At 38.4% G+C, this 27373-nt stretch overlaps 1 protein-coding gene across 1 annotated transcript in view; it reads right to left on the bottom strand.

Moving 5' to 3' along the window:
- Window positions 1-27373, bottom strand: part of B3GNTL1 (UDP-GlcNAc:betaGal beta-1,3-N-acetylglucosaminyltransferase like 1) — a 118409-nt gene that overhangs the window by 19109 nt on the left and 71927 nt on the right. Inside the window, exons 7-8 of the mRNA XM_034067412.1 lie at window positions 15385-15480; window positions 6859-6983 (exon numbers count right to left, since the gene is read on the bottom strand). Coding sequence (XP_033923303.1) covers window positions 6859-6983; window positions 15385-15480 — 221 coding nt within the window. The remainder of the gene's footprint in view (window positions 1-6858; window positions 6984-15384; window positions 15481-27373) is intronic.

Raw genomic sequence — 27373 nt, 5'->3', positions numbered from 1 at the left:
GCGTCATTCCCTCACAGCCCTAAGCTCTGGTTTGAGAAACATGCACCCCTCATGGTACTACACATACGGATTCGTGCTGGGATTATTAGTGAGCTCCAGAGAGCCCACTTCAGAGTGCAAGTTCTGAGCGCAGCCAAATCCTGCTTAGCACTTCATCACTGATCATGGTGTGATAACTTGGGAAGAACTTCACACGCAAATGGACGTACCCAGGAAGAATAGCTACTCCATATAAAACTTCCACACCGTTTCGAGGACTGCGGCCGTGCACCAGCACTTTGACTAGTGGAGGAAAAAAGATCTTGGATTGGATTGCAAATCCCTCCTAATGCAACCACAAGCTACATTCCTGCTGCAAAGCTTTAGCTGCTGCTGGCATCCTTTGACACTTGCCTTTTTCCATATACATTAGAGCATACTATATTCCCAGAAGGAAAGTTAAAGGAAAGACATATGAAGGACAAGTATTTTTCCAGGATCACTTTACTGGAAATTTTAGAGCTTCTGCTGGATTCTAAAAAGGAATATTACTGTATACACGTAAATGGAAAGGTTTTAAAACTGATTTTACTTTGAAATGTAACTTCAGAAGGATAACATTCCAGAGGTACTTCAGAATCTGCTCTGTTGAGTGACACCAGCAAGTTTCTTTACCACTTGAGTTTGCAAAGTAAAGAAAGCTGAAGAAAAAATAGGCAACCGTACAAGGCATAAAAGGAATTATCAACTAACTATTAGTTGTAGGGTAAACACTGGAATCTCTCCTTCCAGGCACACACAAAATGTTTCTAATTGTCATGGAGATGTCTCAGTACATGCAGTATTGATGGCTTCCAGACAACGTGCATTTGCTGCCTAGGTGATGGGTGACTATGTTCCACCCAGCTCCCCACAGAGGTAAAATTCAAGCAGACCAATTCTCGTTGCTGGAAATCACCCACAAAGATTTCAGACTGCAGCAGATTTACTGACCCAATCTTCTCTATAAATATTATATTGAGAAATGCAAGTGGGGAAAGCATCTAAGGGAATTTCACTCAGAAATAAAAGGATATGAAAGTTATTACACCCCAAATTAACTGGATCACTGTTCAAATACAAATACAAAACAGCTTTATCTAAGCACCAATAAACTGCTTTCTTGAATACCTATTTTGGGTTGTGAAAAATGAAGCCAATATATACCCAGCACTTGTGAGTCTCTGCTTGCATCACTCTTTGTAGTCTTGAGTTAACCTTGAAATACTTTTAAACAGTACAAGCCAAGATCATCAGTTCATCATAGAACTAAGGGCATAATTTGTGACTGAGCTTCAGGGTGACAATCACAGACTTAATCTTTGTGAACTCTTGCTCTGCACTAACAATACATCTCACCTGTTGAAACAAAAGGTGTCAGAAGAGGGAGTTTCAGTTCCCCCCTTCGGGTTTCCAGTTCTCCTAATTTGCCATATTTTTGATGTTTCTTGAATAGATAACTGGGATTCCTGCCTTGAGGGACAAGGGAATGCCATTTTCCCATCCTTCAAGAGCCAGTGCAGGTGCAACAGGCAGGAACTGTAGCAACGTGCAAAGGATGATTAAAGAAAATGCCTGAAACAATCTAGAAGTTGTACAAACCACTGCTCAGAGATGATTCTCACAGCTATTTTCAGATTTTGCATTATTACATATTCATAGCCACCAGCAAAAACCAGGAGGTATCATTGCTCTGCATCATCCCAAACAAAGCTGCTTTTCCTACCCATGTCAGGAAGGATTAAAGGAAGCACTTTCCCCATAGCCTTTAATTTCATTGCCTATATTCAGTTAACAAGATTTTCCTCAGCCTCAAGATGGGATACAAATTCTTCTAACTGTAGAATTTGTTCTTAATACTTCTCCTGGACCCAAAGTCTTAAAGTACATTATTTTTCCCATTTCTTTCATTTCCTTGTCACTTTTTTCCTTTACAGAAAACTCAGAAGTATCAATTTTTCTACTTGGAAAACCATTCTCATGGCTTATAGAATTTTCCTAAGATCTCACTTGCTGTGGCCCCTCAGTATTCATCAGTTAGGTAGTCTGGAAGGAAGAAGAGGAGCCAAAATTCTGCAGGAGTGAAATGAGGGTATTCATGCAGTGGGTGAGAATGATTATGAAGTGTGTTGTTCCTCAGTCCCAAGTAGTTATTACCATACCATCCACCCAAGTAACAATGGAGCTCTGTTAAAATGTGTGGTGACCTACTGACTGAATACAGGAGTCTAGAAACATCTGCTCCACTCCTATTTTGAAATGAAAGATAATGTGACAATAAAAGCTATATGATTTAATGTCTGAGCTCAGTGAAACCTCGCCATATTGCTTGACTGCCTTTCCCTTCCTTCCCCCAGTGAGGCTACATAAGTGAATCAACAGAGCAAAGACAGATGTACAAGTACTTGAGAAATGCACAAATACAAGCCAAATATCCTAAACTGTGCTGGAATTTCAGGCATTGATTACCATCCATAGTAATACCATAAATCTATAAATCTGACCTTTTCTATATGTGTTGGTCCCACATGCCACTCAGGTAACAGCAGACAGGAAGAGGAGCTATTCGAATTAATGGCCTCTTCCACTGGCTTTTTATTCACAGCAGGGTAACAGAGTTCTCTATTTTTGGTGAATCTCACCTGATAGATAAACCAGAGGTGGAAGAACAGAGAACTTCTTAACAACAGTGAGAGCTGAAAGAACAGATTATAGCCAGCTTTGCACGCAGAATTCAAGGTTCTTGCAATCCACAAGTAATTCGGGAATGAATCCCATTTGAACCTTGTCCATACTGGTAAATAAACTGGATTTTTTTGGTCGCTGTTGTTCAGTTGAACTTCATATGAACTTATTAATTGCTAGACTATATCGTCCCACTGAGTTATTACATTTACACTGTGTTAATAGGTTCTATTAATGTCTGAGTTCATCTTCAGGTCATGGGTCATTAACTGAGCCATGGTTTGCATTGTGGCCTATTTTTCATGAAAGGCTTATTAAGAAAGACAGAGACTATCAATGTTAATGCCATTTACTTTTCAAGAATCTAATGAGGTCATTAGTTTCCATGTTTAATTGAAGAGCCAAACACAAGCATAGATGATAAAATGCAGTTGACCTCATCTTCATTTCAGTTGGGCAAGAATATGTTACACTATTTCTCTCTCTTGCCTGTTTTTCGGATGTTTTTGCAGGAAATGAAGCAGGCATTCCTGTGCTCATCAGTGATACAGAACCCATGCCTCAGAGTATCTCTGAAACAACCAAATATGTGCTTCAGATCAAGTGCCTGTTCTCCTTCGCTTAGATGACACTGGAAGCTTCTAGTGCCTGAAACCAGATGGTTTCAATAGATGATGTCATTTTGGTTATTTCTGCAGAACAAGCTCTTACAGTATTACACTTGCTCTGAACACACAGCATATGAAATTACTGTGAGTCTTGTAAGTAAGTACACTTCACTTTTCCTGCATAAAAGGGAATGCCTGAATCTCAGACAGAAGGTACAAACCTTATTGTCGGCATGTGTGAAATTGCTCTTGACCAAAAGCTTGTAAATTGTAGCAAAGATCAGCTGTCCCAACTGCCTGTCTTCATGCACAATACTACCTAAAGACAAGCAGTGTTTTATTGCTCATGCTGCTCCAAGCTGACTTTCATCTTGCAATGAGTTACTTTATTTTATATACAGTTCCTTTTTCTCCCCTTGATAAGATAAAAATCTATGAATTTTACAATGTTTCTATTATACACCAAACTTTCTTTCTATAGTACTTCACACTATAAAAAGCCAGCTCTGATATTGTATCAAATCAGTGTAACGTAGCTGTGTAGCACAAAGTACATACGGCCCTAGGATACAAGCTGTAAGGTGAGATAAAATGATTTAGATCTAAGAGATACAATACGTGGGGATTGTGTGTTGTAAATTCCTGGCTGAAGAGAAGTTTCTCAAAACTTATACTGCTCATTCCCACTGAGCAGGTATCCATGATAGAGTTTAGATGAAATTACAATGAGAACAGTTATATTTCTGTATGCACCTAATGAAATCTAAATATAGACACTGCACTTCATCCAGATTCTGTCACACACCCAAAACATTTAATAACGTGGTCTGATGCCTCCAGGGTAAGGGAGAATGCAAATAAGATCTCATTTCCTGCTTCACAGATACTTTCACCTCTAGGTATTTGTTCCAGAAGAATACTAATCATAGGAAATGACCTAAAAATCATTAGCGTTGACAATTACACATACTGAAGAACTAAATACTGCTTTCCAAGCAGCTTTATACATATTTTAGGAAGTCTGAAAATGCAAAAATCAGGCATTTTTCCTCCTGAACAATAATGAAAGACACTCAAAATCAGCCCTTAATAGGCTACAAGCAGCTGCTGTCTTTACTGAAAGGACTGAATCACCTACCTTTTCTATAAACAAGTCCTATTGACAACTCTATTTTTCTAAGATTGAAACTAGGCATAAACTGATACTAAAACTCAAGTTTCCTATAAGCATCACTTTGATTTCAGACAAGATATCAATCTAGTTGGTGAGTCAGTATTCCCAAATCCAGCTCTCCACCAACTCTGAAAATTCAAAGACAACACAGGCCAATGGCAAAAGGAAAAATGCCACAGAAAACTGCTCAAAACACATAATTGGAACAAAAGACTTCTGGAAAAGGCAGAAGATGCATTAAATAAGGTGGGGTGACCAAAAGACAAATTAGGAAAGACCAGATACAAATTATAAACTTAAACCTTTGTGATGAGCCCATTAATTTCTTTATGCTCGATGCTCACCTCAGTCTTCAGAAACAAATGCTGGCCAACCCTGCTCGACTTAGGCAACAAACAGGGGAACAAGCCAACAAGGAGAGATGTTACACAAGCTTGTATTGAAAGCGTGCACAACATGCTATTAGCAGTAGTACCAGCACAAAGCCAAGAGGAAGAATGGCTATCCTGACTTCTCAGAATGAGACAAGAAAGGCGCCAATTTGGACATCCAAGCTGCACATCTGAAACAGCTTACAGTATTTCCACATTCTCGCAGTATGTTGTAATTCAGGGTGCTTGTGCCACACAACCTTGTAGATCTGAATAAGCAACAGCTTGCAGTAAATTCAAAACAAACTCATTTCCAAGAATAAGATATTTTCCCACAGATACATGCAACAGGCTTCCAAGAGTTCGAGCATCCCATGATGCATGGCTGAAAAGCTTGGAAATAACTGCCAAAATGATCACACACCAAAAGGGGGGAAAAAAAAGCCCCTTAGATTTAAACACCAGTAAAAGGCAAAATAATTCACCTCATATTTGTCTGTAAAATCCAAATAATATCTTCCATTTGCTTGGAATGACTGTTTCAGACTTAAATGATTTTATATACATATGTGGTATTTATGCTTACTATGGTGTTTACAGTAATACAATATTGTGATATACAACTAAAATGCACACAAAAATGTTTAGTTTCACTAGTCAGTTCTACAAAACTGTACAAATAGGACTGAAAAGTGTATTTATATCATTAATCAGTAAGAATACTGTTCACTTAATCACCACCAGGATTCTGGAATGGGACTCCTAAAGAGCAGTGAAACTTGTATAATATTTCACCAGTGTCAATGCGTAAGAGAAAGAAACAACTCTGGCTCAGCTTGCAGGACATCCGATCACAAACACCTTGATGGGTGAAATGAGCATGTACTGGAACAAGCAATCCACAATTGAATGTATTCTGTAAGGGCAGGCCAGCACTGTAAAAGCAGTAGGCAACAGCTTACAAGGAAGCACCTGAGATAATTACTCCTAAACATCCTCAGGTGTATTTCAAATGTCCTTATCTGATTTAGATGGTTTAGACCTTTTAAAATAGGAAAAATAATATATGTAAATGCAGCACATTATCAGATGAAAGGTTTAGGCTTGTTTGGTTATATTTCAAAAGGAGGTTTCTGTTGGTAGTGCAAGTTTCTGTTTACTTCTTTCCAATTGAGACAGTTCGCTTTGAAATTAGGCTATAAAATTAAAATGATTTTTTTTTTTACATTATGGTTCACATGGCAAGAAACAGGAGAATCCAATCCCTGCACATTAAAAATCCCAATAAAATTTCATCACTACCATATATTTCAAACACATTCTTGCAATTGTGTTCAAAGTATCGGAGAAGTTACTAGTTCACTGCTTGCTTTTGCCATGTGCAGCAGATGAGACACATAATCAGACAAAAGTATTCTTAATCTGCTTTGAGGGGAAGAAACTCAGATGCTTTAGATAACCAGAAAGGGTATGCAGGCAGATTCCAGGATCTCACATGCTCAGCTACAGGGTCTCAGCTGAAGGAATGGATGTAGAAAAAAGTGCTGCTGTAACACAGTCCCAAAAATGCTTCATGGCTCTTACGATATCTATTGTGAAATTATTTCAAGAACAGTTGCAAAGATGAGACAACTTAGCATATTTATCCAATGTTAACACGTCAAATATTAACTCCATCCCTGCCTCACGACGACATTAAGCCAGGTACACTGACAGCACGTGGGCAACAGCATCCACACCAAAGATTTCAGTTCAGCATTTTCAATTCCAGTATGTTACTCAAAAAGCAAATTACAGCAACACCACCTTACACCAAAGAGGATACTACCAAAATATTAAGTCATGCTTGTTTTCTAGCCTCATTCAAAAAAAACTAACAACTAATTAAACTCAAACTGGTAATTCTTTTGCCATGTGATGCCTTGAAGAGACTAAACATCTTTGCTGCCAATCATCCAAGATGAAGTCAAGCTTTAAGTTCTACCAAGAAAATGCAACTTACTCTAGGACGGAGTGAGTGGCAGCCTGTGGATGGTAACGGTACAGCAGGAGGCAATGGTTTACTCGAAAGACTTCACCACCGTTTTGGATATGTTTGTAGAAAAACAACAGATCTTCTGGAACACCCTGGAAGAGAAGCAGTTATTACAGCCTAGGAAGTGACCAGTACTTACATTTGAAGACACTTCTTATTTTTGTGCCACGTGAATAAAGTTTAATGTCACTTTATCCATATTATTTCTGCATGTGTCTCTGAAGTTGTCTAACGGGTCATTAAACAAACATAGCTGTAGAAAAGATAAAGCTATTGAAAAAGCAAGCTGTGCTATTTAAAAAATAAGTACAGATGACCACAAGGACAGAGGTGGAAAAATAAACACCATCTCCTTTTGACAGGGCTATAAAGCTTGGTACAGGTTAGTCCCAAAAGAGAGAAACCAGCTGCTGAACAGTTCATGAAGCCTCAAGTGCCACATAACCAAATAGCTCACTGAAAGGGATCAGTGACTTCAGAAGAGTGCTTTTTGCTGTTACTAATGTTCTTTCTCTGATTGCCATACAAATACATATACTGGACTCTACTTAGGAGAGGTGAATCAGACCCCATAATAAGGAACCTTAACGAAAACCTTAATTAAAGCATGATGCAATCTGAAAGCAAAACTTTCTTCTTGCCACTTATTTCCATTATACATTCTTCCTAATGGGATTACAAGGATTGCTGCTGAGACACTGCAAAAGCAACCAGCCCCTAATTTCCTAGAACTGTGGCTCTGTCAGGCTCTAATAAGAGATTTCATGATGAAATGCAACATTTTCCACCTAAAAATCAGAAAATCTTCATGCCAGAGACAGTGTCAGAGAGCAATCCTATAGCACATACTATTCCATTACTTGTCCTAAGCATAAACCCACCTTTAAAGATAAAGCCCTATAATCGAAATAAAGTAGTACCATCTATTTTGCAATGGTGAAACTTCTTGAAATATGGCTAGAACTTTTAAGTTTTCTATGTTTCAATACAGATTTTTCTTTCCTCCAACCTAACATGATTTTATCAGGCTAAAAAACCCAGGTGGGCCAAATAAAATATTTAAGTGTAGCATCCGTAACAAGCTGATAGATAATATGAGAAACTTGAGATGGAAAAGATATCCAAATACATTTCTTTCTGTAGGCAGTATCACATACATGAACAACAGAGGTATAACATCAACTTAGGTATTCTAGTTCAAGACCAAAAATAAGAGCACAGTAAATAAATGAACAAAAAACTGGCATGTCCCCTACCCCCCCCCCAAATTCCCACAGCTTCTGAGTTCCTTCCATAATTAAGAAAAGAAGATTCTCCAATTAAAATGCTGGAGACAAAATCCCTCTGTGGTTCCCTCTGGCCTTCTCGTTACAAGAGCAATACAATTCTAGACTGTTCCTCATACCCACACCAGACTGAGCAGCCGAGGCGGTGTGGGGAAGGGAAGAGTAATGAGACCAAGAAAGCTTCAAACCATGGAAAATAAATCTGAAACACTCAATTGAACATATGTATTTTGGGAGAAATTAGAACCAAATCAAGCTCTGTACTTTGCAGCTCCAGACTTCACTACATGATAGATTGATTTAAGATACTGAATTGGGCCATGTTCCCAGATTCTGCATACCATGGATCTTGATCTGCTTGCAAAGGGCAGGGTATCTGTAGCTATCAGTTGTCTTTGTAGATATTGGTCTGACTTCCTGATTAAGAGCTGCAACGCAGAGCAAACTTTTGGAGAACCTTATAAAACTCATGCTTTATATGAACCTACTTGGAAAGCCACAGAAGAAGTCTGGGGGAAGTTGGAGTGGCAGACAGCAACCACAGTCATTGAGAACACAAAAACACCACAAACTCAAATTCCTTCCATTTATCTTGCAGCTCTTTCTTATTCTGGTCTTTTTCTTATTCTGGACTTTAATGGAAATACTGAGAGTCTGCAGCAAAGTTTAAACCTTTTCTCTCTTTCAGTCACACATTAGACTGTGAGAGGAAGGACACAAATTCTGTAGCACATACCAACTACTGCAGTAGTCATATTTTGATTCAGATATATTATTATATCACATCCATATGTGCAATTCATTTTCTTTTGGATAACCATTTACATTTTTCAAGATAACCATTAGTAAGGATATTAACAGAGGTACAGCAGAAGTAAAGATATCTGTCAAAATGCTGCTTGTTTCTGAGTGCACTTTTGCTTTCCATCAGCCAGCAGAAATCCTTTGAAATGAAGTCTGCTCGCCCCCAGGAAGGAGCAGGTGCTTTGTACTGCTCAGCAGTGGCCTCTCGCATTACAAAGGAGCAGCCCTGCCATGCATTTTCCAGGGGAGGGATGTTGATTGTGTTACAGATCCTGCAGGGATGGGACTTCTTACAGCTCTTGAGCGTGTAGGTTTGTTGCAACACAAGAGTTCCTTCCCAATTTAGACATATTTTTTATTGGATCCAGATGGCATTTTAGACACCAGGAATCTTTGCCAAACAACACAATTTTCAAAGAAAAAGCTGTTTAGCCACTAAAGGCATATTTTAATGCATTTTGGGAAAATTAATATCCATAGCTGAAAATACTAATTTAACAAGCCAGCATTTCAGCAACAGGCTACTACATGAGCAGTTTCAATGTTAATAAATACAACTAAATTGCACAGCTTACATGTTACTGGACTATATACAGAATTTTCCATGTTACAGACAAAACCCAACCCTACATGATCTGCAGCACTAAAGGAGAAATTCACTGGCCTGCTTCATTCAAGGGTGTTCTCATAAGCTGCTGACTGCAACTTCTGGTGAAAATCACTGCTGGCTCTAAGCAGCATGCACAAAATGAACATCCACTTCAACACCAAATAAGCGAAGGATTTATGATTACTCAGTATTTTGGGCAGGTATCGCTTGCTGTACTGATGGTTAATGTACTAATTAATGTACATTAATTCTGTATACACAATGGCTGTCAAGCAGAATCTACCTTGAATCAGAGTAATTCCCTGTTCACAGACCAAACTAAATACTGCATTACTCTTGTCATCTTCTCACTGCTTGCCGTTTCTCACTCTTAGCAGATGGCTGTGCAGGAAACGCTACTCCAACTTCAGCATACTCAACATACATATCTGACAAGGAGGTGCAAGTCACCTACCACTGCAACAAGCAATTCTGGCTACAGCTTTTGCAGCTTCAGCAGCAGCAGCAGTAAGAAACATCAGTAAGGATAAAGATACTAAGCAATTTTTGGAGAACTTTTAATGACAGTGGTCTTCTGTGCAATGCTGTAACACCTGGTGAGAGATCATGTTGTATCCGTAGGACAACCAACAGTAACTATTGCAGAAGCCTATTTTTTTGGGTCAGCTGGACAGAAGTTACTATTAGGCTGTACAGGCATTAGAACAATGCAAGAGCTGCCTTTTAATGCTAAACCTAATACAGGAGATTGGTTCTGCCACAGAACCAATCCGTTCCCACTTCCTCACCCATCACTTTCCCCTCCATTCAACCTTCTCTCACTCATCTCTGACATGTGCTCTTCCCCTGCCCTCTTCCAGCTGACAGGCACTGTAGTAGGGCAGATCCTTGTGAGCAAAAAAATCAGTGGAGATTCAGCCAGTGGAGATATCACTCTAACCAGAGAAAATGAGAAATCAGAAACTGAATCAAGAATACATGCATTTATAACAAAAAGTGATGACAAACAAAACAAGGGAAGTAAATCTACCTACAAATGAAAAAAATTCCCTTTGGTTTGGGAAAGCTCGGCCCTTCCTCTTAATCAAGGAAAACTGGGCTATAACTTGGCACAATTTGGAACCCATACAGTGACATCAGGGTAACTGTTGGGTAGAATAAACCAAACTGCTTTAATTACTCAGAGGAGCCTAAAATTGGTGAATGGAAAGGAAATCAAAAAGGAAGCAACTTTTGATTCCATACTAACCCATACCTTATGGGACTCTGAAATACTCTATTTTTTGAACCAACTCATTTCATGCTGCATATTTGAGAACATCCATTAAAAATAGATAAAAATTTCAGTATTAATATTATGCTAAAGTTGCATAAAAAGGGAGATCAGATGGTGTATATTACAACATCCAAGATTAAACAGGAAAACAAGTTCTAAACTCAGGGTCATTTAGCAACAAAGCAGAGATGTTGAGTAAAGAAATCAAAGTACTTCTTTTTAAATACATATGCCAACAGCTGCCCAGCAGCATTTCCTCAGAGCCTTGAGCTAAATCTTACAGAAATAACACATATAGAGGGGTTGGTTGCATGGAAGTGAACACAAAAACACCCTATGTAAAAGGAAGTACTCCTACCTCAGAATCAAATGCTGTTCTGCCTGGCATTGAACTCACCAACAAACGTGGTTCAAAGTGTGCTGCTCATGGGGAACAGTTACTAAGCTGCCAAACCTAAAAGTGAGTAAGAAATTCCTCTCCAATTTAAATGTAAAGGTGAAAAAAAAAATAGGAACTAAAGTAATTTATCAAGAATTATCCACTCTCCAGTCCTTCCCTAAAGACAAGCTTTATATTAAATGTCAATCGTATTTTCTTTGGTAATGAACAACTCACTGAAGTTATCATGAATTGAAATATTCCCTAGTTTAACTTCCTTTAGGATAGTCACCAGAGGTATGCAAGCAGACTAATCACAGGCTAACTCCATAGATATTAATAGCTTCTTTGCAGGATTATCCAACATATTTTAAAGACCCTTTGTACAGATGTCACTTCATTTTTTTTTGGTTCCCATCCAAATTATGTCTTTACATCATTTTGCCTTGATTGCAAGACCTGAAGCCTGTAACATTTCCTTCATTGTTTGGGAAATGACAGAATAGAGGAAATTCCAAAGACTGCTTTCATTCAAACGTATTGTCACAGAGATATTCAATTAAACAATGATGACAGGGAAGTCAGATGGAAAGGAGGTGGTAAATTCTAAATGGTTTTTAATAACAGACTAGCAAAAAAAATGTCATTAGACAAGAGAAATAGGGTAGATTTTCAAATAGCTTATAAAGTGTAATTAATCATTGCCTCTACCACTCTTTCTTTCCTTTTCACATCAAATACTGATCTCTATTCAGCCTTAACTATACCAAGGCAAAAACGTTAGTGCCTGTGTTTCATCCAGATTTTTCCCCAGAGCACCTTGATAGGTTATTTGACAGACTGACTGTAATTTTAATTCATGCTCTAAGAAAACAAATTCTTACTTAGCCTTTTACCTTTCAGGAAGTATTGTAACTGCTGGCCTTTCTGGAGGGAATGACATTTGTGTGCTCTGGCAGAGAAGAATGGAAAAATCCATTAGTTAGCACCTACTAGCCTACAAAGTTATTTTAGAGCTTTGCAGCATGTGCTACTGTCTCCTGTGCACCAATGGATATTTTGACACCTCAATTTGTGCCTTTTAATCACAAAAATAGATCGAAATTGAGCTCCAGACACTGGTTGGAGCCACAGTTTGTATTCAGAAAGGCCAGAAGCTTATAATATGCTATTCCACCCAGGGCTCTTTATCTGAATATATATTTCAATATCTTTCAATAAGGAAGCACTGCATTCTTCATCTGAATCAGTTTGACAACATGAAGATTATTTCTCATCAGTTTCTTAAAAAAATAAGTCATAAACATGGTTTTTGTGACTCTCCTCCTAGCAGTGGATACCATTTAAAAGTTACATTATAGGCTTGTGCCTATTTCTATTGTATTATCTTCATCTCAGTTAAGCACTTCTGCTTTAATTGATCAGTGCATAAAGCAAACCTGTCAGGTTCTTAGCCACCATTTATGAAGATACTATTTAGGAGTTTGCTTGGACACAGTGATTACACAAAAAGAATACGTTTCCGGCAACTGCAGATCTTGACCAGAAAGAACTTTATTTCCAAAACCATTTTGTATATATTTGTTAAAAATCTGTTTCATGTGAAGCCTGGATGGAGAGACATGCAAACATGCACACCTACCTGCAGGAAAAAAAGATTACATCATGACTTATATATTTCTATTCTATCAGTCCATCCACACTACCAACATAAACATCAAATCACAGTTTCTTCCATGGAAGAATTACCCTCCATTTGTCCTAAGCACTGAAATATGAAGAACAGGTGTTTGGATTTAATTCCAAATGAGAAATGCAGCTTTTTGGCATGGAAACAGCTTAGCAAATGGAGAAGGCTGAAATGTGGAGATTTGTTGGCCTGTTTCTGTGTTTACTTGCAGCAATAAGACACTTACAGGTCACACTGTTAAATCCTAACCAATAGTGGAAATGGAAGTGATCACATTAACATAGTCAGATCATGGGTCAGGTCAGAACATACACACATGTGGGTAAGATCCTCAGGATTCTCAGTACTAGTTTATAACAGTTCTGTTGATATGCAGATAAAAATCTTTCTTTGCCTCAAAGGAATTCTTTTCAAATTAAAATGAATGAGATAGATCAATGCTAAATAGGGTGCTAAATGCTGGAAGAGTTAGGACTTGATTTTGCATCCTCTAAACCCACACAGGACAAAGGTTTGACTTCACTGCTTACACTCATTGCTTTGTTATGATCTGTCATCACCCCTGTCTACAGCCTATTTTCTGAAGGTCCTCTGTATCAGCCGGAGTTTGAGTACTGATATGCTGGACACTTCACAATAGGGACTAACAAAAAAGTTTAAACTCATCACTGGTAATTTTTAAACTGGAAGTCATATCATGCATTGTGACTGAAATATCATTAGAATTAAGACTGTCAATGAATAACCAGTCAGTATCAATACAGCACAACACAAAAAAACCCACAAAAATCAGGACAAAGAGAAAAAAACACAAACCTAAAAGCACAGAACAATAGACTCTTTAATTTAACCTCTTGAACTTTACCATTAGGCTTGCTGTTCAATTGTTGTCACTATGTTTTAGCCTTCTTGCTTTCTTCTTTGAGCTTACTAACAATGCTCAAGAAGTCAAACACTCTTCAGAGCATCACAGAGTCCTAGAATGGTTTAGGTTGGAAAGGACCTTAAGATCATCCAGTTCCAACCTCCCACCATGGGCAGGGACACCTCACACTAAACCATGCCACCCAAGGCTTCGTCCAACCTGGCCTTGAACACTGCCAGGGATGGAGCAATGAAAATACAATAAGTAATAATAATACAGCAGGTCAGCGGATGTGGATTGTATTGGGAGCCAGGCACCATTCCCACCTCTTCCACTCACCTACCATGCAATTAAGGACAAATCTTTTGACTGCTCTAAACAACTCTGTTCTCTGCCTGCTGTCTCCTGGAACGATGTTTTTGTTGGCAGCCCAAAGAACAATATTTTTATCTCCTCATGCATACAAATATACATGTGTAGATACGTTTGTGTGTGTATATATATATACACACACTGCATGGCACAGGAGGGCTTCATTTAGAGGCTATAAAAAGAATAATAATCATAATCTGTTGTAGTTGAAATAATAACAGGAAATATTGTTAGCAGAGGGTTTTTTTAAGACTACTATTGCTATTAAATAAAAGCATTTCCATTCCACCTCTAAAATCCCACTAAAATCATGTGAAGCAAAACCTCTCGGGTCCAGAACACACAGAATGGATCCAAATGTCTGAATAAAATCTCTTTGCCAACATATTTGTAGCAATACCACAATAAGTACCACCAAGAGACATCTCTGAATTTTATTTCATAAAGATGCTGATGAGCCTGAAAGAACCAAATGGAACTTCATACAGGAAATTTTTGGAGCAAAAGAACACCTAACTATTCATGCAGAAACACTTCTTAGATAGCAGTCAACTAATTTGTTAAGTAGCTTTTCCCCAAGGATCAGGACTGAGAGGTTACATCTTCCAAGGACAAGCCTGAGAACTCACAGACTGATAAGTGGACATGAGACAACTGGATGAATAAGATTAGTAATAGTAGTTCTATAGCACTTTGTGACCTTTTCTCCTCCCTTCTTTCTTCATCTTAGAGACATAAATTTTTCCCTTTAGGACAATATATTACCATCTTTTTGCCATCCTGCACCTTTCTTCCCTTCCAGTCTCTTTCCCCAAATATACTTTACTTTTCAGAGACAGTGCATAATGAAACCATGAACAGACTTTTCTTGAGCTTTCACATCTATTTCAGGGACTGAAGAGGAGCTTGAATGTCTGAATCCTCCTTCAATTTTTCCAGGTATGCTGACATGTCTACCAAAGGTGTTAGACATCTACAAAGCCCATCTCAGTTGTGTTCTTCAATCACCAGAGTTACCTCAAATCAACTGCACTTGTGTGTTGTTGTTCTTTTTAAAAATAAAGGTATATGGTATGATCCAGATTTTTTTCAGACCTCAGTTTTTACCTATACCCCCTTTGCCTAGCGCATCTTAGTAATAGGTTTAGGGCTTTCAGAGGCTGTTGAGGAAAGTGCTGGCTCCTGTATTATGTACCATCCATAGCACTCACCTTTCCACCCTCATCAAATTTTCCCACATGAAAAAACCATTCTCGAGAACAGAACCAGGTTGGCATGATCACAGTAGGTCCATGGGAGGTAAACACCTAGGGAAAAAGGGAAAAAAGACAGTATTAGTTACCAGAATGTCAAAATCCAACATTTGTTGGGGAACAAAGTAGATTTATTGCATTCACCTGAAATCCTGACAATACTCAATGCCTAAACTTAACCTTCAATATTAAGAAGTGAGGAATTCAAGTGCTTAAAATTTAGCATGTGCTTAGTGCTTAAACTGTGGTGTAAATCAGCACCTTTGAGGTGTCAAACCAAGAGATTAGCCTACTTCCTGCTTCATTAGATAGAAGGAAGTTCTTCTCTGTGAGGGTGCTGAGGCACTGGCACAGGGTGCCCAGAGAAGCTGAGGCTGCCCCATCCCTGGCAGTGTTCAAGGCCAGGTTCGACAGGGCTCAGAGCAGCTTGGAGCAAGCTGCTTGGAAGGCGTCCCTGCTCGTGGCAGGGGGTTGGAACTGGATGAGCTTTAAGGTCCCTGCAATCCTGGACCATTCTACGATTAACATTCCATAACCTTCTCTTCTATCATAGGTTACAGCACAAGCAGAATACTTCAAACTTTATTTCAAATTTAGAGAATTATACTGGAAATGACACTTCTATTAATAATGGCAATATTGATATTGAAGTCAATGAATTAAGAAGAATCTTAAAAAGGTAAAGTTCTTAAGCTTAACCCAGATGAACCTCAAGATCCCCTTCTAACCTGGTTTTCCATGATTCCTTATACATTTATTGAGTAGGAACATTCACTGATCTTTCATTTCTGCCAAAGACACTTAAAGTCTTAATCAAGGTCAGCCAAGTAAGATGCAATTGATTTTAAACATTACCAGAACATTACGGATTTGCTTGCTACCCAGTGGTACCTTCCTTAAAAGGTTGTTGGAAAGAAAACTCTTGAGGAACTGAAAAGGGAGATGCTATTAATTACATCCCCTTGACTAGTGACAGCTAAGAACTATACAAACTGGTCTTTGCAGCTTTAAGCAAACGTGTTGTAAACACAACTGTGAAATGAACCAGAATCTGGATTAGGGAAGGTAAACTGGTTCTTTCTTTTGTTCCCAGATGAAGTATCTGGCCAAACAAGAGACTGAACTTGTCAAACAGAATGTGTGCAGTTAAGCCAGGAGACTGCCTGCTTCCAAGAACTACAGAGGAAATAAAGAGCTTCTGCCTTCATGAAGGCAGAAGAAACCTCACAATTACTGCCATTCTCCAAACACTAATGAAAATGCTCATCTTGTGAGCGGGTGATTTCATAGCATGCTCTGGTGGTAATGTATAATGTGTAATTCCTGTATAGTTGGCATTTTTAAACATCAGCACATAAATGTAAATTTTGACATGTGCATCCAAACATTTACATTTTAAAGATGCTCCTCTTGACTTTAACCTGGGATAGAAATCCTTAAACTCTTCTTATGCCTGACAACTTCCATTTCCACAGATAAACATGGATTTAAACCCCAGATTTTACATACCCAGTTCTATACAGATCAACTCTCCAAACAAAAGGGATTAAAAATGTAATCAAAATAGAACAGGTGATCTACTCCCACTTATTGCAGGAACCATCCGACCAGACACAGGCATCCATGTTAGGGTGAAGACACTGCATGCTAACCCCAGGAACATAACGATAGAACTTCCCTGTCCGTAAAGCACCCCTTGGGTGACCCATCTTAACATAGACACTTAAATTTCAGGCAGTTATATTTAGTCAGAAGAATCCAATCACTTAATGGCTACCATTAACACACCAGCAGCTTGAGCATAACTGAAATAACACTAGATTCAGAGGTGCTAAATCCTCCCCAAAAAGTCAGTGGGAGCTGAAAGAGACAACACAAACCCAGAAAATCAGAGCAAACATGATTACTCAGCGCATGGTTATTAGCTCCACACTAATTACAAGGGTGATTGAGTACGGCCTGAACCAAACAATGACCAAACAGTAATCCCAAAAGAAAACAACAGTAGGAAGAAAAGCAAGGCTGGAATGCATTGCATTGAATCTCATTTCTGAATGAAAGAATCTTCAAAAGAAAAGTCTTGAGCCTATTGGCATACGTAAAATGCATTTGGAGAGGCCAGAATGCTGCTCCTCAGTGCAGCCAGGTTCAGAGAACAGAAATGCATTTAAAGGTGTAGCTCAATGTAATTGGTTACACTCACACGTAATGAGCATATATCCCAAAAATCTTCCATAATCTCTATTCCATTTATTAATGTACTTAGGCCAAACCAAAGAAAAGAAACTTCAAATACTAAGAAAAAAAGCCCATCAAAATGGCACTTCTGTTAACACAGATGATGATATAGTTATGAAGATTATGTCTCAGACTCTCACACACTGCATACACTGATGTCTTTTCCCAATTTGGTGTTCTATGGCTCACTGTCCCCTTCAGAAAAGATACTAGAGGGGAATCACACATCCAAAACTGAGACTGATGATGATATGTATGACTTCAGGATCTTATCATTCCAGAAAGTCTTTGAACCTGGAACACAGCACCAGCTAAGAGTCAATGAGTTAGTAAATGAGCTTATTCGAGACAAATAAGTATAATGCAACGTCAAAATAAACTTTAGGAAATTTAAATTGGTGCTTCAAATGGACAGTTTCTTGGAGCCCTGTCCCTTTCTATGGGACATTAACAGAAACATCTGTGAAGCTGAAATTCTTTTTTCCTTTGTTAGCATAGTTTCCAGCTGGATCTGCTCCCTGATTCAACTAACCACAAACACACTGGTGTTACCACAACAGAGGAGGTAGGAAAACAGGGCACTAAACACAGAGAAAACAGCAGCAGTACAGATAATTCATAAATGATATTTGACCCGATAGGGAAATTGTATGCTCAAAGTCTAGATTTACAGTACCTCTATTAATTTAAGGGCTCTCCCACTCATCCTGCCTCTGTCTGTGCACCCCAGTCACTTATAACAGCATTGGCACTCACCTGACCCCATGATCAGCTGGATCAGAGCACTACAGCAGGAAGAAAGCTATTAATTTATTTTAGTGTTACTTTTCTATAGCCTTAGTTCTCTGAATCAGTTCAATGTGGGGTCACACTAGCAATACTGCTGACATACTGGGGGGGAATGAACAAGCTTTAGAGAGGAAAACAAGACCTGCCTTTTTGGTCATTGCCCTATAAATCAGTCCAGCTTTGACATAAAACTGTACCCTCTGTCTGAACGCTTCCACTGATGGGAGGAGAACTGGCTGAGGAAAAACAGTGAACTCCTAAGAACTGCACTGAAACACTGCAAGCACCTGCCAAACTTCTGAAAACCGCCTTCAAGAGCTCCTGAAACTTCATCTTCAAGAGAAAGAAAAATAACTTAAACCTCTGCAGTTTGGAAAGTCCAGATTGCAGCTTAGTTTAGTCAGCTGGGAAAGTCTCCTCTGGGTTTCTTTTTTGCCTCCTCCTGTCATACACTCTTGCCAAGATGTTAAAAAATGGTTGAACTGGCTTAGTCTGTGATTAAAACTGCAACTTCCCACTTTGTGAGATTGCCACTCAAGATTTCATCCATACATCTTTTAGAATGCCTGGACTGGAACAAGAGAAACAAAAAGGACATGCTAGTCTTAGTCTGAAAATCAATCAAAAGCAGAATATGAATTAGGATGCAGCTCCATAACTCCTATGTCTAGTTTGCTTGGAAATGTTCTCCAGCTCTGCCTAACGAATATATAGTATCACCTTGGAACCTTTGGGGGTTTTGAATCCTACTCAGAGCATTAATTCAGCATACTGGAAAGCAGCTTGGACCTGCTTAATAATAGTTGTTAGTAATCACAGTACACTGTAGGCTACAAAGATTACCTAAATATAATCTAGTTGAATGAAACAAACTTGTTAAAAACCAGCTACAGAGCTTATAGATGAAGGTATAGATCTGTTCAGATTCAGAATTCCTGAAGAACACACTGTTGACATAACCAAACCAAAATCCATCTTCATCAGACCCAGGTGATGAAGCCAGGTTGCTATTTCAGTACTGTAGTTATTACTTTACTTGGAACTTTTACTGTGATCTGGTTTTATTCCAAGGATCAAGTAGCAAGTAACTGAAACTGATTTACTCTGGTTTGTTCTTATTAACTGTTTGGCTATTGAATTACATTTAGCTATTACAGAGGTTCTCTGAAAATAAATCTAGAGAATATAAAGAGTTGATAAAATGACTTTCCTTTGTTGTGTTCCAAAGCTGTCAGCAGCACATGTAATTCTGGTCCCCACTGATGCTCACTTCAGATCATGTCAGCATTCAATACCAAATGTAAGTTCCAATACTGACAAAGGCATTTATGTGTTTATAGTAACTCTTCAAGGAAAGTTCTATTTCCTGAAGCAGCAAATCAAAAATCTAACAGCCACGTGCCAAAAGAATAAATGCAGATGGTGAAACAACCTTACCACACTATGTCATGTGAAGAACAGAGGGGAAACCAGGCAGTTCACCAGAGCAACACAGTTAATCGAGGGCCTAGACTGGTTTCCAATGTAACAAGCCAATTCCCCAAAACACATTACACATTTCATTCTACTTATGCTATAGCAGTTACGAAAAATATAGCCACACAGTTCAAAGGTTGGAAACAATCTCCCATGTTATGATAAATAAAGCTTTCCTATATGCAGGGTACCACATTAACATGTTAGAGAAAGATCACATGGTGAGGGCCATAGGGATTTTGTGAGCTGCAGGCAGACCACAGGCTAAAGGACACTACCCCTCACTTAGAAAAAATGATACATTAAAACATCAGTGCATTGATTCAGCAGGGAATGTACCAGGCCCTCTTTACCAAAGATAACCAGGCTTACATCCAGAATCAGGTGTATCTATTAGTGTGACAGAAGAGGTACAGAAGGTAGGAAAGAGAAGATTCTTTACCCTCCTTCAAAAGAAGTCTTAGTATTAAAAGAAAAAACACCCCAAAAGTTCAATAAAGCTTGTTATAATTCTAAGGAACTTCGACACCCACTCTGGGATGGATTACTTTCAGTTAATTTTGTACTGTGCTGGTTTACCCTTTCATATGCCTATATAAATAATTGCCCGTAACACCTAATCATTGCTTGCCCTGCCATTAGCTGAAAATCCGTGCTCTGAAGAAGCTGGGATCTGGCACAGAAAAAGTACGTTTCAGATATAAGACATGCCACAACTCTCCATACTGAAAGGCTGATATATACATTGTAACTCTGGTATAGGCTTGACTAAAAATCATCATTACTTAACCTTCATAATCTCAAACTCTACTTAGCAACAAAACCAATGCAAAAGAATCAAGAGTCCTGAGAACTGCTAATGCCAGTGAAAGCAGTGAGCATTCAGCACCTCCAAGAAGGTATTCCAGTGCTGCTCCTGGAAAATTTATTACCTGCAGCTCCCCATGATTTCCTCAGGATCTGAAGCCATAATGAAGCTGAAATGTTTCACAGCTTGCTGGAAACAGTCTCTTTGCAAGAATGGAACCAAGGAGAGCAGCTGTAAGATGACGCTTCCTCAGTTGCTGCATCTGGTTTTCTGGTTAGTGTTTCCTATCACTGCTTGACGGGACATAGATTGCTGATTTTCTGTAACAACCAACTTGATCATACAGCTAGTTCCCTTTTCAGTATAGAACTGGAGAGTAGAAGCACTGCACGCAGAGATGTTCACTTACACCTCAGAACAATCCCAACATTTCAAAACTTAACTGAGATTCAAATCACAAAAAAGTCATTAAAAGGTGATAAAAGTTAAATTGTCTCTGTCTCTTTGGTCCATCTTCCACACAAATACAGTCCAATAATCTATGTTTGATACTTTTGCTTACACAGCCACTGTATGATTGACAGTTCACTGTTTTGAAATACATGTAAAAAGCCTTAAGCCTATTCAAAGGCGCAGCCAGTCAATAGCATAGTATAGAATACCCATGAAACAAAAGTATTACATGATTTATGGGGTACCAGAAATATACATAAATATATAAAAAAAAGACTGCAAAGTCAATACAATCCTAGTTATAGGCTAGATAATTACACTTAAAAGTGCTCATTTCCATACAGAGGCTGTTTCCTGAAAGCCCAAAGGTTAACCAATACATAAATGTTACTACGTGAAAGCTGATGTTTGCTTTCTGTTTTATCTTTTTATGGAATTTGAAAAGAAAAATTGTTCATTTAAACATTTATGGCATATTTCAATACTTTCTGAAGCATACCTAAACCTCGAGGGACACTATGCATAAATCTCTTAAAAGTCCCTGCTCCCCACTTCCCTCCATCCCAACACTTCCAGTTCTTCCAACAGTAATGAGAGGAAAACTGGGACAGCAGGAATGCTGGGAGGAAAACACTTAGTTTGCTTGACCTGCTGTAACAAACATCCTTGTTCCTCACAGTTTGTTACACTCTTTGTGCTTGTCATTATAAGCCATTCACTTCAAGAAAAACATGCTGATCCTCCTTGCAGCTATTTGATCATCCCACCAAAACACAAAACTCTGTACAAAGAGCATTCCCTTTTTTATATAAATTTTTAATATCCAGGCTCTGCACTGCTGGTTGTGAAGTCACCATCCCAACTGAGTAAGAGGGTGTGTATTAACACAGCATCACCTCTTCCTGACATCTCCAGCTACAACAGAGCGCCATGAAGAATGACATGCAGGATAAAGCCTGCTTAGGTCAGGCTGCACCAAACCCACCTTTTCTTTCTTTAATCTGCTGCTGAAAGGAAATCTGTTTACAAATTTTCTAAAGGTAAATATATTAACTTTGGGTTTATAGTCTAATACATATGTATTGAATTAGCTGTGGGTTTGCTTTATGTGAACCAGCCCATGCCAGCCTCATTGTGCTGGATAATTGAGAGCTGACTATACTGCTGAATATCTCTTTTTCGTAGTTGAATGCTCATACTAAAACCCAATAGCAAGCACCATTCTTCTAGTCTTTTTTTCAGGGCTTTTATCTACTAATGACGATGAATTAACCTACTGCTCAAACTGAAAGAATAGATGCATGCAAAGGGAATAGCCTGTATGATTTTAGCATGTCTTACATCTTTTTTTCTTGTCTGTAAGCTCCTAAAAGTGGTCTTTGTAACATCCATGCCTTAACAAGTCTCTCTTAATTCTTGGAGAGTTTCCAGTATTTAAAGAGTCAAGTATTTACAATGGAAGAATTACTCCATCCAGTAAAATGAAACACTCGGTACCAAGAGGTTGGCTACTTGGCTTGCTGTTCATGCTGAGCTTCTCCCATGAAAGAAAGAAAACACTCTGTTAAAGTCATATTAGCAGATACCGAGTTGTGATTAGAACAAACACATCTGCTGTAATAAGTCTTAAAAATGATCTTCCCAACTGACTTTTGGGCATGTAATTTACCTTTTTTGCAAGGTGAAGGCTGAACAGGTCTTTCAGATTTTGACACAATATCCAAATGAATGTAATGAAACTGAAATAGTCATTACAACAACAAAATATGAATTTACACAAACTTACTAGTAAGGAAGAAAACAAATTCACATAAAAAGCAACACACGAAACTTAGCCAAGTACAATCTTCTAAAATGTATGTTCAGTTGGTATGTGAATAAACCTCCTGGCAAATCTTAACTTCAGCAAATTTTAAAGGGCAGGCATTTCGAAGGAAAAACATGAAATATTTTTGAGTGCTCAGGTTTATCCAAAAGCATGGTCCAGCTTACTCAATACTGCTCCCTGATACTCCTTCTCAAGAGAATGCTCATATTCTAAAGGTTGCACACAGCTTGGAAGTGGGAGACGTAGGAACCTCAGTGAATGAAAGAAATACAAGCATCTTCTAAAGCAAGCACAGAATTGTAAGCAAGGAGATCACTTCTGAATTTGAAAAGTACAGCTGTGTGCTAATGTACATGCAAAAGGAAAAACAGTAAATATTCATGCAAACTTGCTGTATTTATTTCAATACAAATGGTATCCTTTGTATGGTTTTTCTCCTCTATGGGCTTCAAACATTTAGAGTAGGCAAAGAGAGAAAACTTAGATCTTAGGCTACAGATTCTGGTTATCTGATTAACAACTGCAGTAGTGGAACAGTGGAATCAAAGCAAACTTTACTCCAAGTCTCTCCCTCATGTCTACCATCATATCAAAAGTCTTTGTGGGTATCAAAGCACCAAATGCATTCCAGTCCCTCAGAGTGTCTGATTTGCATTCTGTATCACTGTTTTGTTTTCTCGCCTTCTGCACACTATTGCAAATCTTCTACCCCACAATACCGTTTCTTATAATGATAAGAAGAAAACAACCCCAAACCCTACCTCAGCGCAACTTTTTCCACACATACACTTTGGTAACGAAAGGGAAATAAATGTCAACAACCCAGTGACATTTTCCAACAGTTTGCAGCAGACAAACCTGGAATGACCCCTACGAATCCTGAGAATATGCAGAAAGAAAAAATAAGTGCCCATCAGTTTGTAAAAGGCTGAGAAAAAACAGAGCTGAGAGCACTACAAAGCCTTCCCTCCTATCTACATTCTCTTGTTTCAGCCTCCCTAATAACTTGTGGACTGGTTTATATGTGCGATTTGATTTTGTAGGTTCTTCCACTCCCTCCCAGCCAACAATCTGATCAACATTTCCTTTTATTTGTGACTGCTTACTCTATAACCAAAACTCTCATTGCACGGGTAGTTTGAAGGTCACATCCTAGCTCTGAAATTGGACTCTTAAGTATGCATCACTCCTGACATTTATTCCTGTGTTAAGGTCTGTCTGTACTTGGCATTCCCTGTCGCTGGTTTGAATTAGTTACTATTCAATCTAGCCAGCATAATGAAAATACTTTCAAAGGTCTCAAGAATTCAGTGATAAGAAATAAGGCAATAAACAGCTTCAGATCCTCCAAGTGGAAACTGGCATGAAGTACTTCAGAGCACCTACGCTCCAATTAGAACAATACAGATCAACAAGCAAGGATTAGTGCCCAGATTCATCTTGAATCAGATGTATAAGCAAACAGCCCAGGCAACCTCCTGCCATAGAGGATTTCTACCATAGGGCAATTCAACTCATCTAAGATCACTGTTGCCATCTCTTATCAATACAGTAGAGCTTCTAGAGAATGAGGCTTCAAAATTCACTACTTCACCTTAAAATGGGTGAATATCTGCCTAAATCTCATGTAGCCAATAATCATTCCTATAATCAGACTACTACAATTATCCCCACAATGATTAAATGAATTTCTGCAAGAAGAAATACTCTCTAAAAGACTCTTCAGTACGTGAATTTGATAGTAAGCAAAGCACAGCTGAAGTGTTCAAAGAATTACAAGGAAGTAATTCCTGCTGCACATATAAAAAAGATATTTTACATTCTTTTTTTAATACCCTTTTTGTATCCTGTCCTGCAGAAATATTTACTCCTGAAGGATAACAGACATGTACTATCTGCCACTCAGCATCATTAGTAAATAGCGAGGGCACTGTAGAAACATGGCAGCAAAAAGCATCTTGCTCTAATTTCAAAGACAAAAATATTAATAACAATCTAAAATAGGCCAAGTGAATCCAAAAAGAAAATGTTGATTTTTCAGCTGCCAAAATGCTGAAAAGTGGCAGAGGAAACAGATGTAAGGATTGCATTTTATGTCATTTAAAATTTGAGAACAGAACAGCAGTTTGGTTATATTCAAAACCAAATACGGTTGTGGCACCAGCTGGGAAGGATCCACCAAGCAGCTCCTGTGATTAATATCTTTGAACATTCCATGGGTCACTCAACATAAACACCTTTGTTTGTCACACACATCCTGCTAAAAATGATTAAGATTTAAATGGGGTTTCAAGTCTTTGAACTAAGAATTCTGAGATAAGATAGTGTAAAACACAAACGCACAGTAACAATGGATCTTAGAAATACAATGTTTAAAAATATTTAATAGTCAGATTTTCCCTGTTATTACTTTGTAAAATTTAGATAAAATCTTTGTTCATTTTCCCCAAACTCCATGAAATTGGTAACAAGGACTTTGCACATGCTGCTTGTAAAAAAATAAACCACATCAGCTTTCAGCAAAGCTTTCTCTATGCTTTTTTTCCTAATAGCTGTTGATACAAAACATCATGAATGTTGGTCCTTTTCTACAGTAAAAAATCTTTTCTATAGTAAGGGAAGACACCAGTTTGGAAAATCCTGTAGAGAACATCAAATCTCTGCTAGCATGGATATAACATTCAGTGTTGCAACCTAAGCAAATGAGGAGTTTCCCCACAACAAACAAGTCACACTGACAAAGTGCTGCATCGCTGATGCTCAAATACAACGCCAGCAGACCAAAAACGTTAACAGCATTAATCAGATCTCCCAATAAAGCTCTATCTCACTTTGCTTTGTATTAAACACACTCAAGACATCAACAACACTTATTCCTGTATCTTATGAAATAGTTACTATTCTTCATATTTATTGCATTAAGATGTTCTGACTCATAACTACTATTCTGACCCTGGACTTCTATCAGAATCTATGAGGAATAAAGCTTCTAATTAACAACACAGATGATTTCTAAACCTGAAGCTCCAAATCCTGTGCAAGATGAAAAAGTAAGCCCGTTTCTAGAACCAAGGCACCTCTGTCCTGCAGCATTCCCTCAATATATGCAGCTACAGTTCCTCACGGCCAGCACAGGCAACTCTTGCTATTCTGAATCCAGTTCAGGGACACCTCCATCCTCCCCTGCACTGCATAGGAAACTCAGCAAATCTAACACCCTGGGAATTAGATTCCAGTGTTTGGTTTAATAATATCTAACATAATCACTATGACGTCTTTTGGGAAGTGGGATCTCTGCCCTCTTCAAAACTGAACCATTTCACAGGGAAATCATATGTGAAAATAAATTCTAGGAGCAAGGGATCCACATCTTACAGTAACAGAGTCTAAGTTCCAAAATCAGCATAACCTCAGAAATAATCTTGTAAATCCTGATTCAGGAAAACATCACATTAGTGGCATACATGTAGGCAAGCTGCATGTGTTTAAATATTTAGCTAGCTTGTGACACCCCTTAACAGCAATTTTTCCACACAGGCCCATGTGTTAAATTCTTTGGGGATAGGAAGGAGAAAAAGGCAGCTTTTCAAAGAGAAAACAGGTCTTGAAAAATACACTAATTCATCTATAAAAGCTACACTTATGTTGTGATGGTTGTTCACATCATCTCTACTAGCCACAAGTCTTCTTTCTTAATCTGAATTCAGCAAGAGAACTTGCATGATGTGATCCTCCAAAACCAGCTGAAGCATTTTAGCCACACACCCAGTTTCATGATAATAAACATGTTCTTCCCCTTTCAAAAAAACCCCTTCAAATACTGCCAAAAGACCATAAAACTAATGAGGTACAGTACCTTCAGGACTTGTTATTCTGGCACACTTCAACTAACACCCTGTGAAAAACGACAGCAGCAGTGGACCTATGAAATACAGCCTGTGTCAGTGCAGTAACTGGTCACCAAGGTACCAGCCAAGGAAGAAAGGGAACTCCAGTTTTCTTGACTCAAACCTTCAAATATCATCGCTAAATGTACAAAAACTCCCCAACTGGCCAGTCTTCCAGCTTGCTAATGAAAATGAAGAGAAGCCACAAGCTATTTAAAGCTCATGGAACATGAAAATATGTCCTGTTCAGTTAAAATTTCCATTTATTTTCCTACTTCACTGAAATGTGAGAAAACTTCATTCTAAGTAGAGAATATGGGGCTTTATGTTACGGCTGCTATTTGTACTGTACAACTGCCATGGAGGAAAGAAAATACCCTCCAGCCTGAGAAAAACCTCCCTGTAATAGACATACAAGAGGAAATGAGGGGAGTTCACTTACCTTAATCTACACACATGCTTTAGCTG

Source organism: Melopsittacus undulatus, chromosome 11 (assembly GCF_012275295.1).
Source record: "Melopsittacus undulatus isolate bMelUnd1 chromosome 11, bMelUnd1.mat.Z, whole genome shotgun sequence".
NCBI lineage: Eukaryota > Metazoa > Chordata > Aves > Psittaciformes > Psittaculidae > Melopsittacus > Melopsittacus undulatus.
The sequence above is the reverse complement of the archived record's forward strand: the minus strand, read 5'-3'. Positions and strand labels throughout refer to the sequence as shown.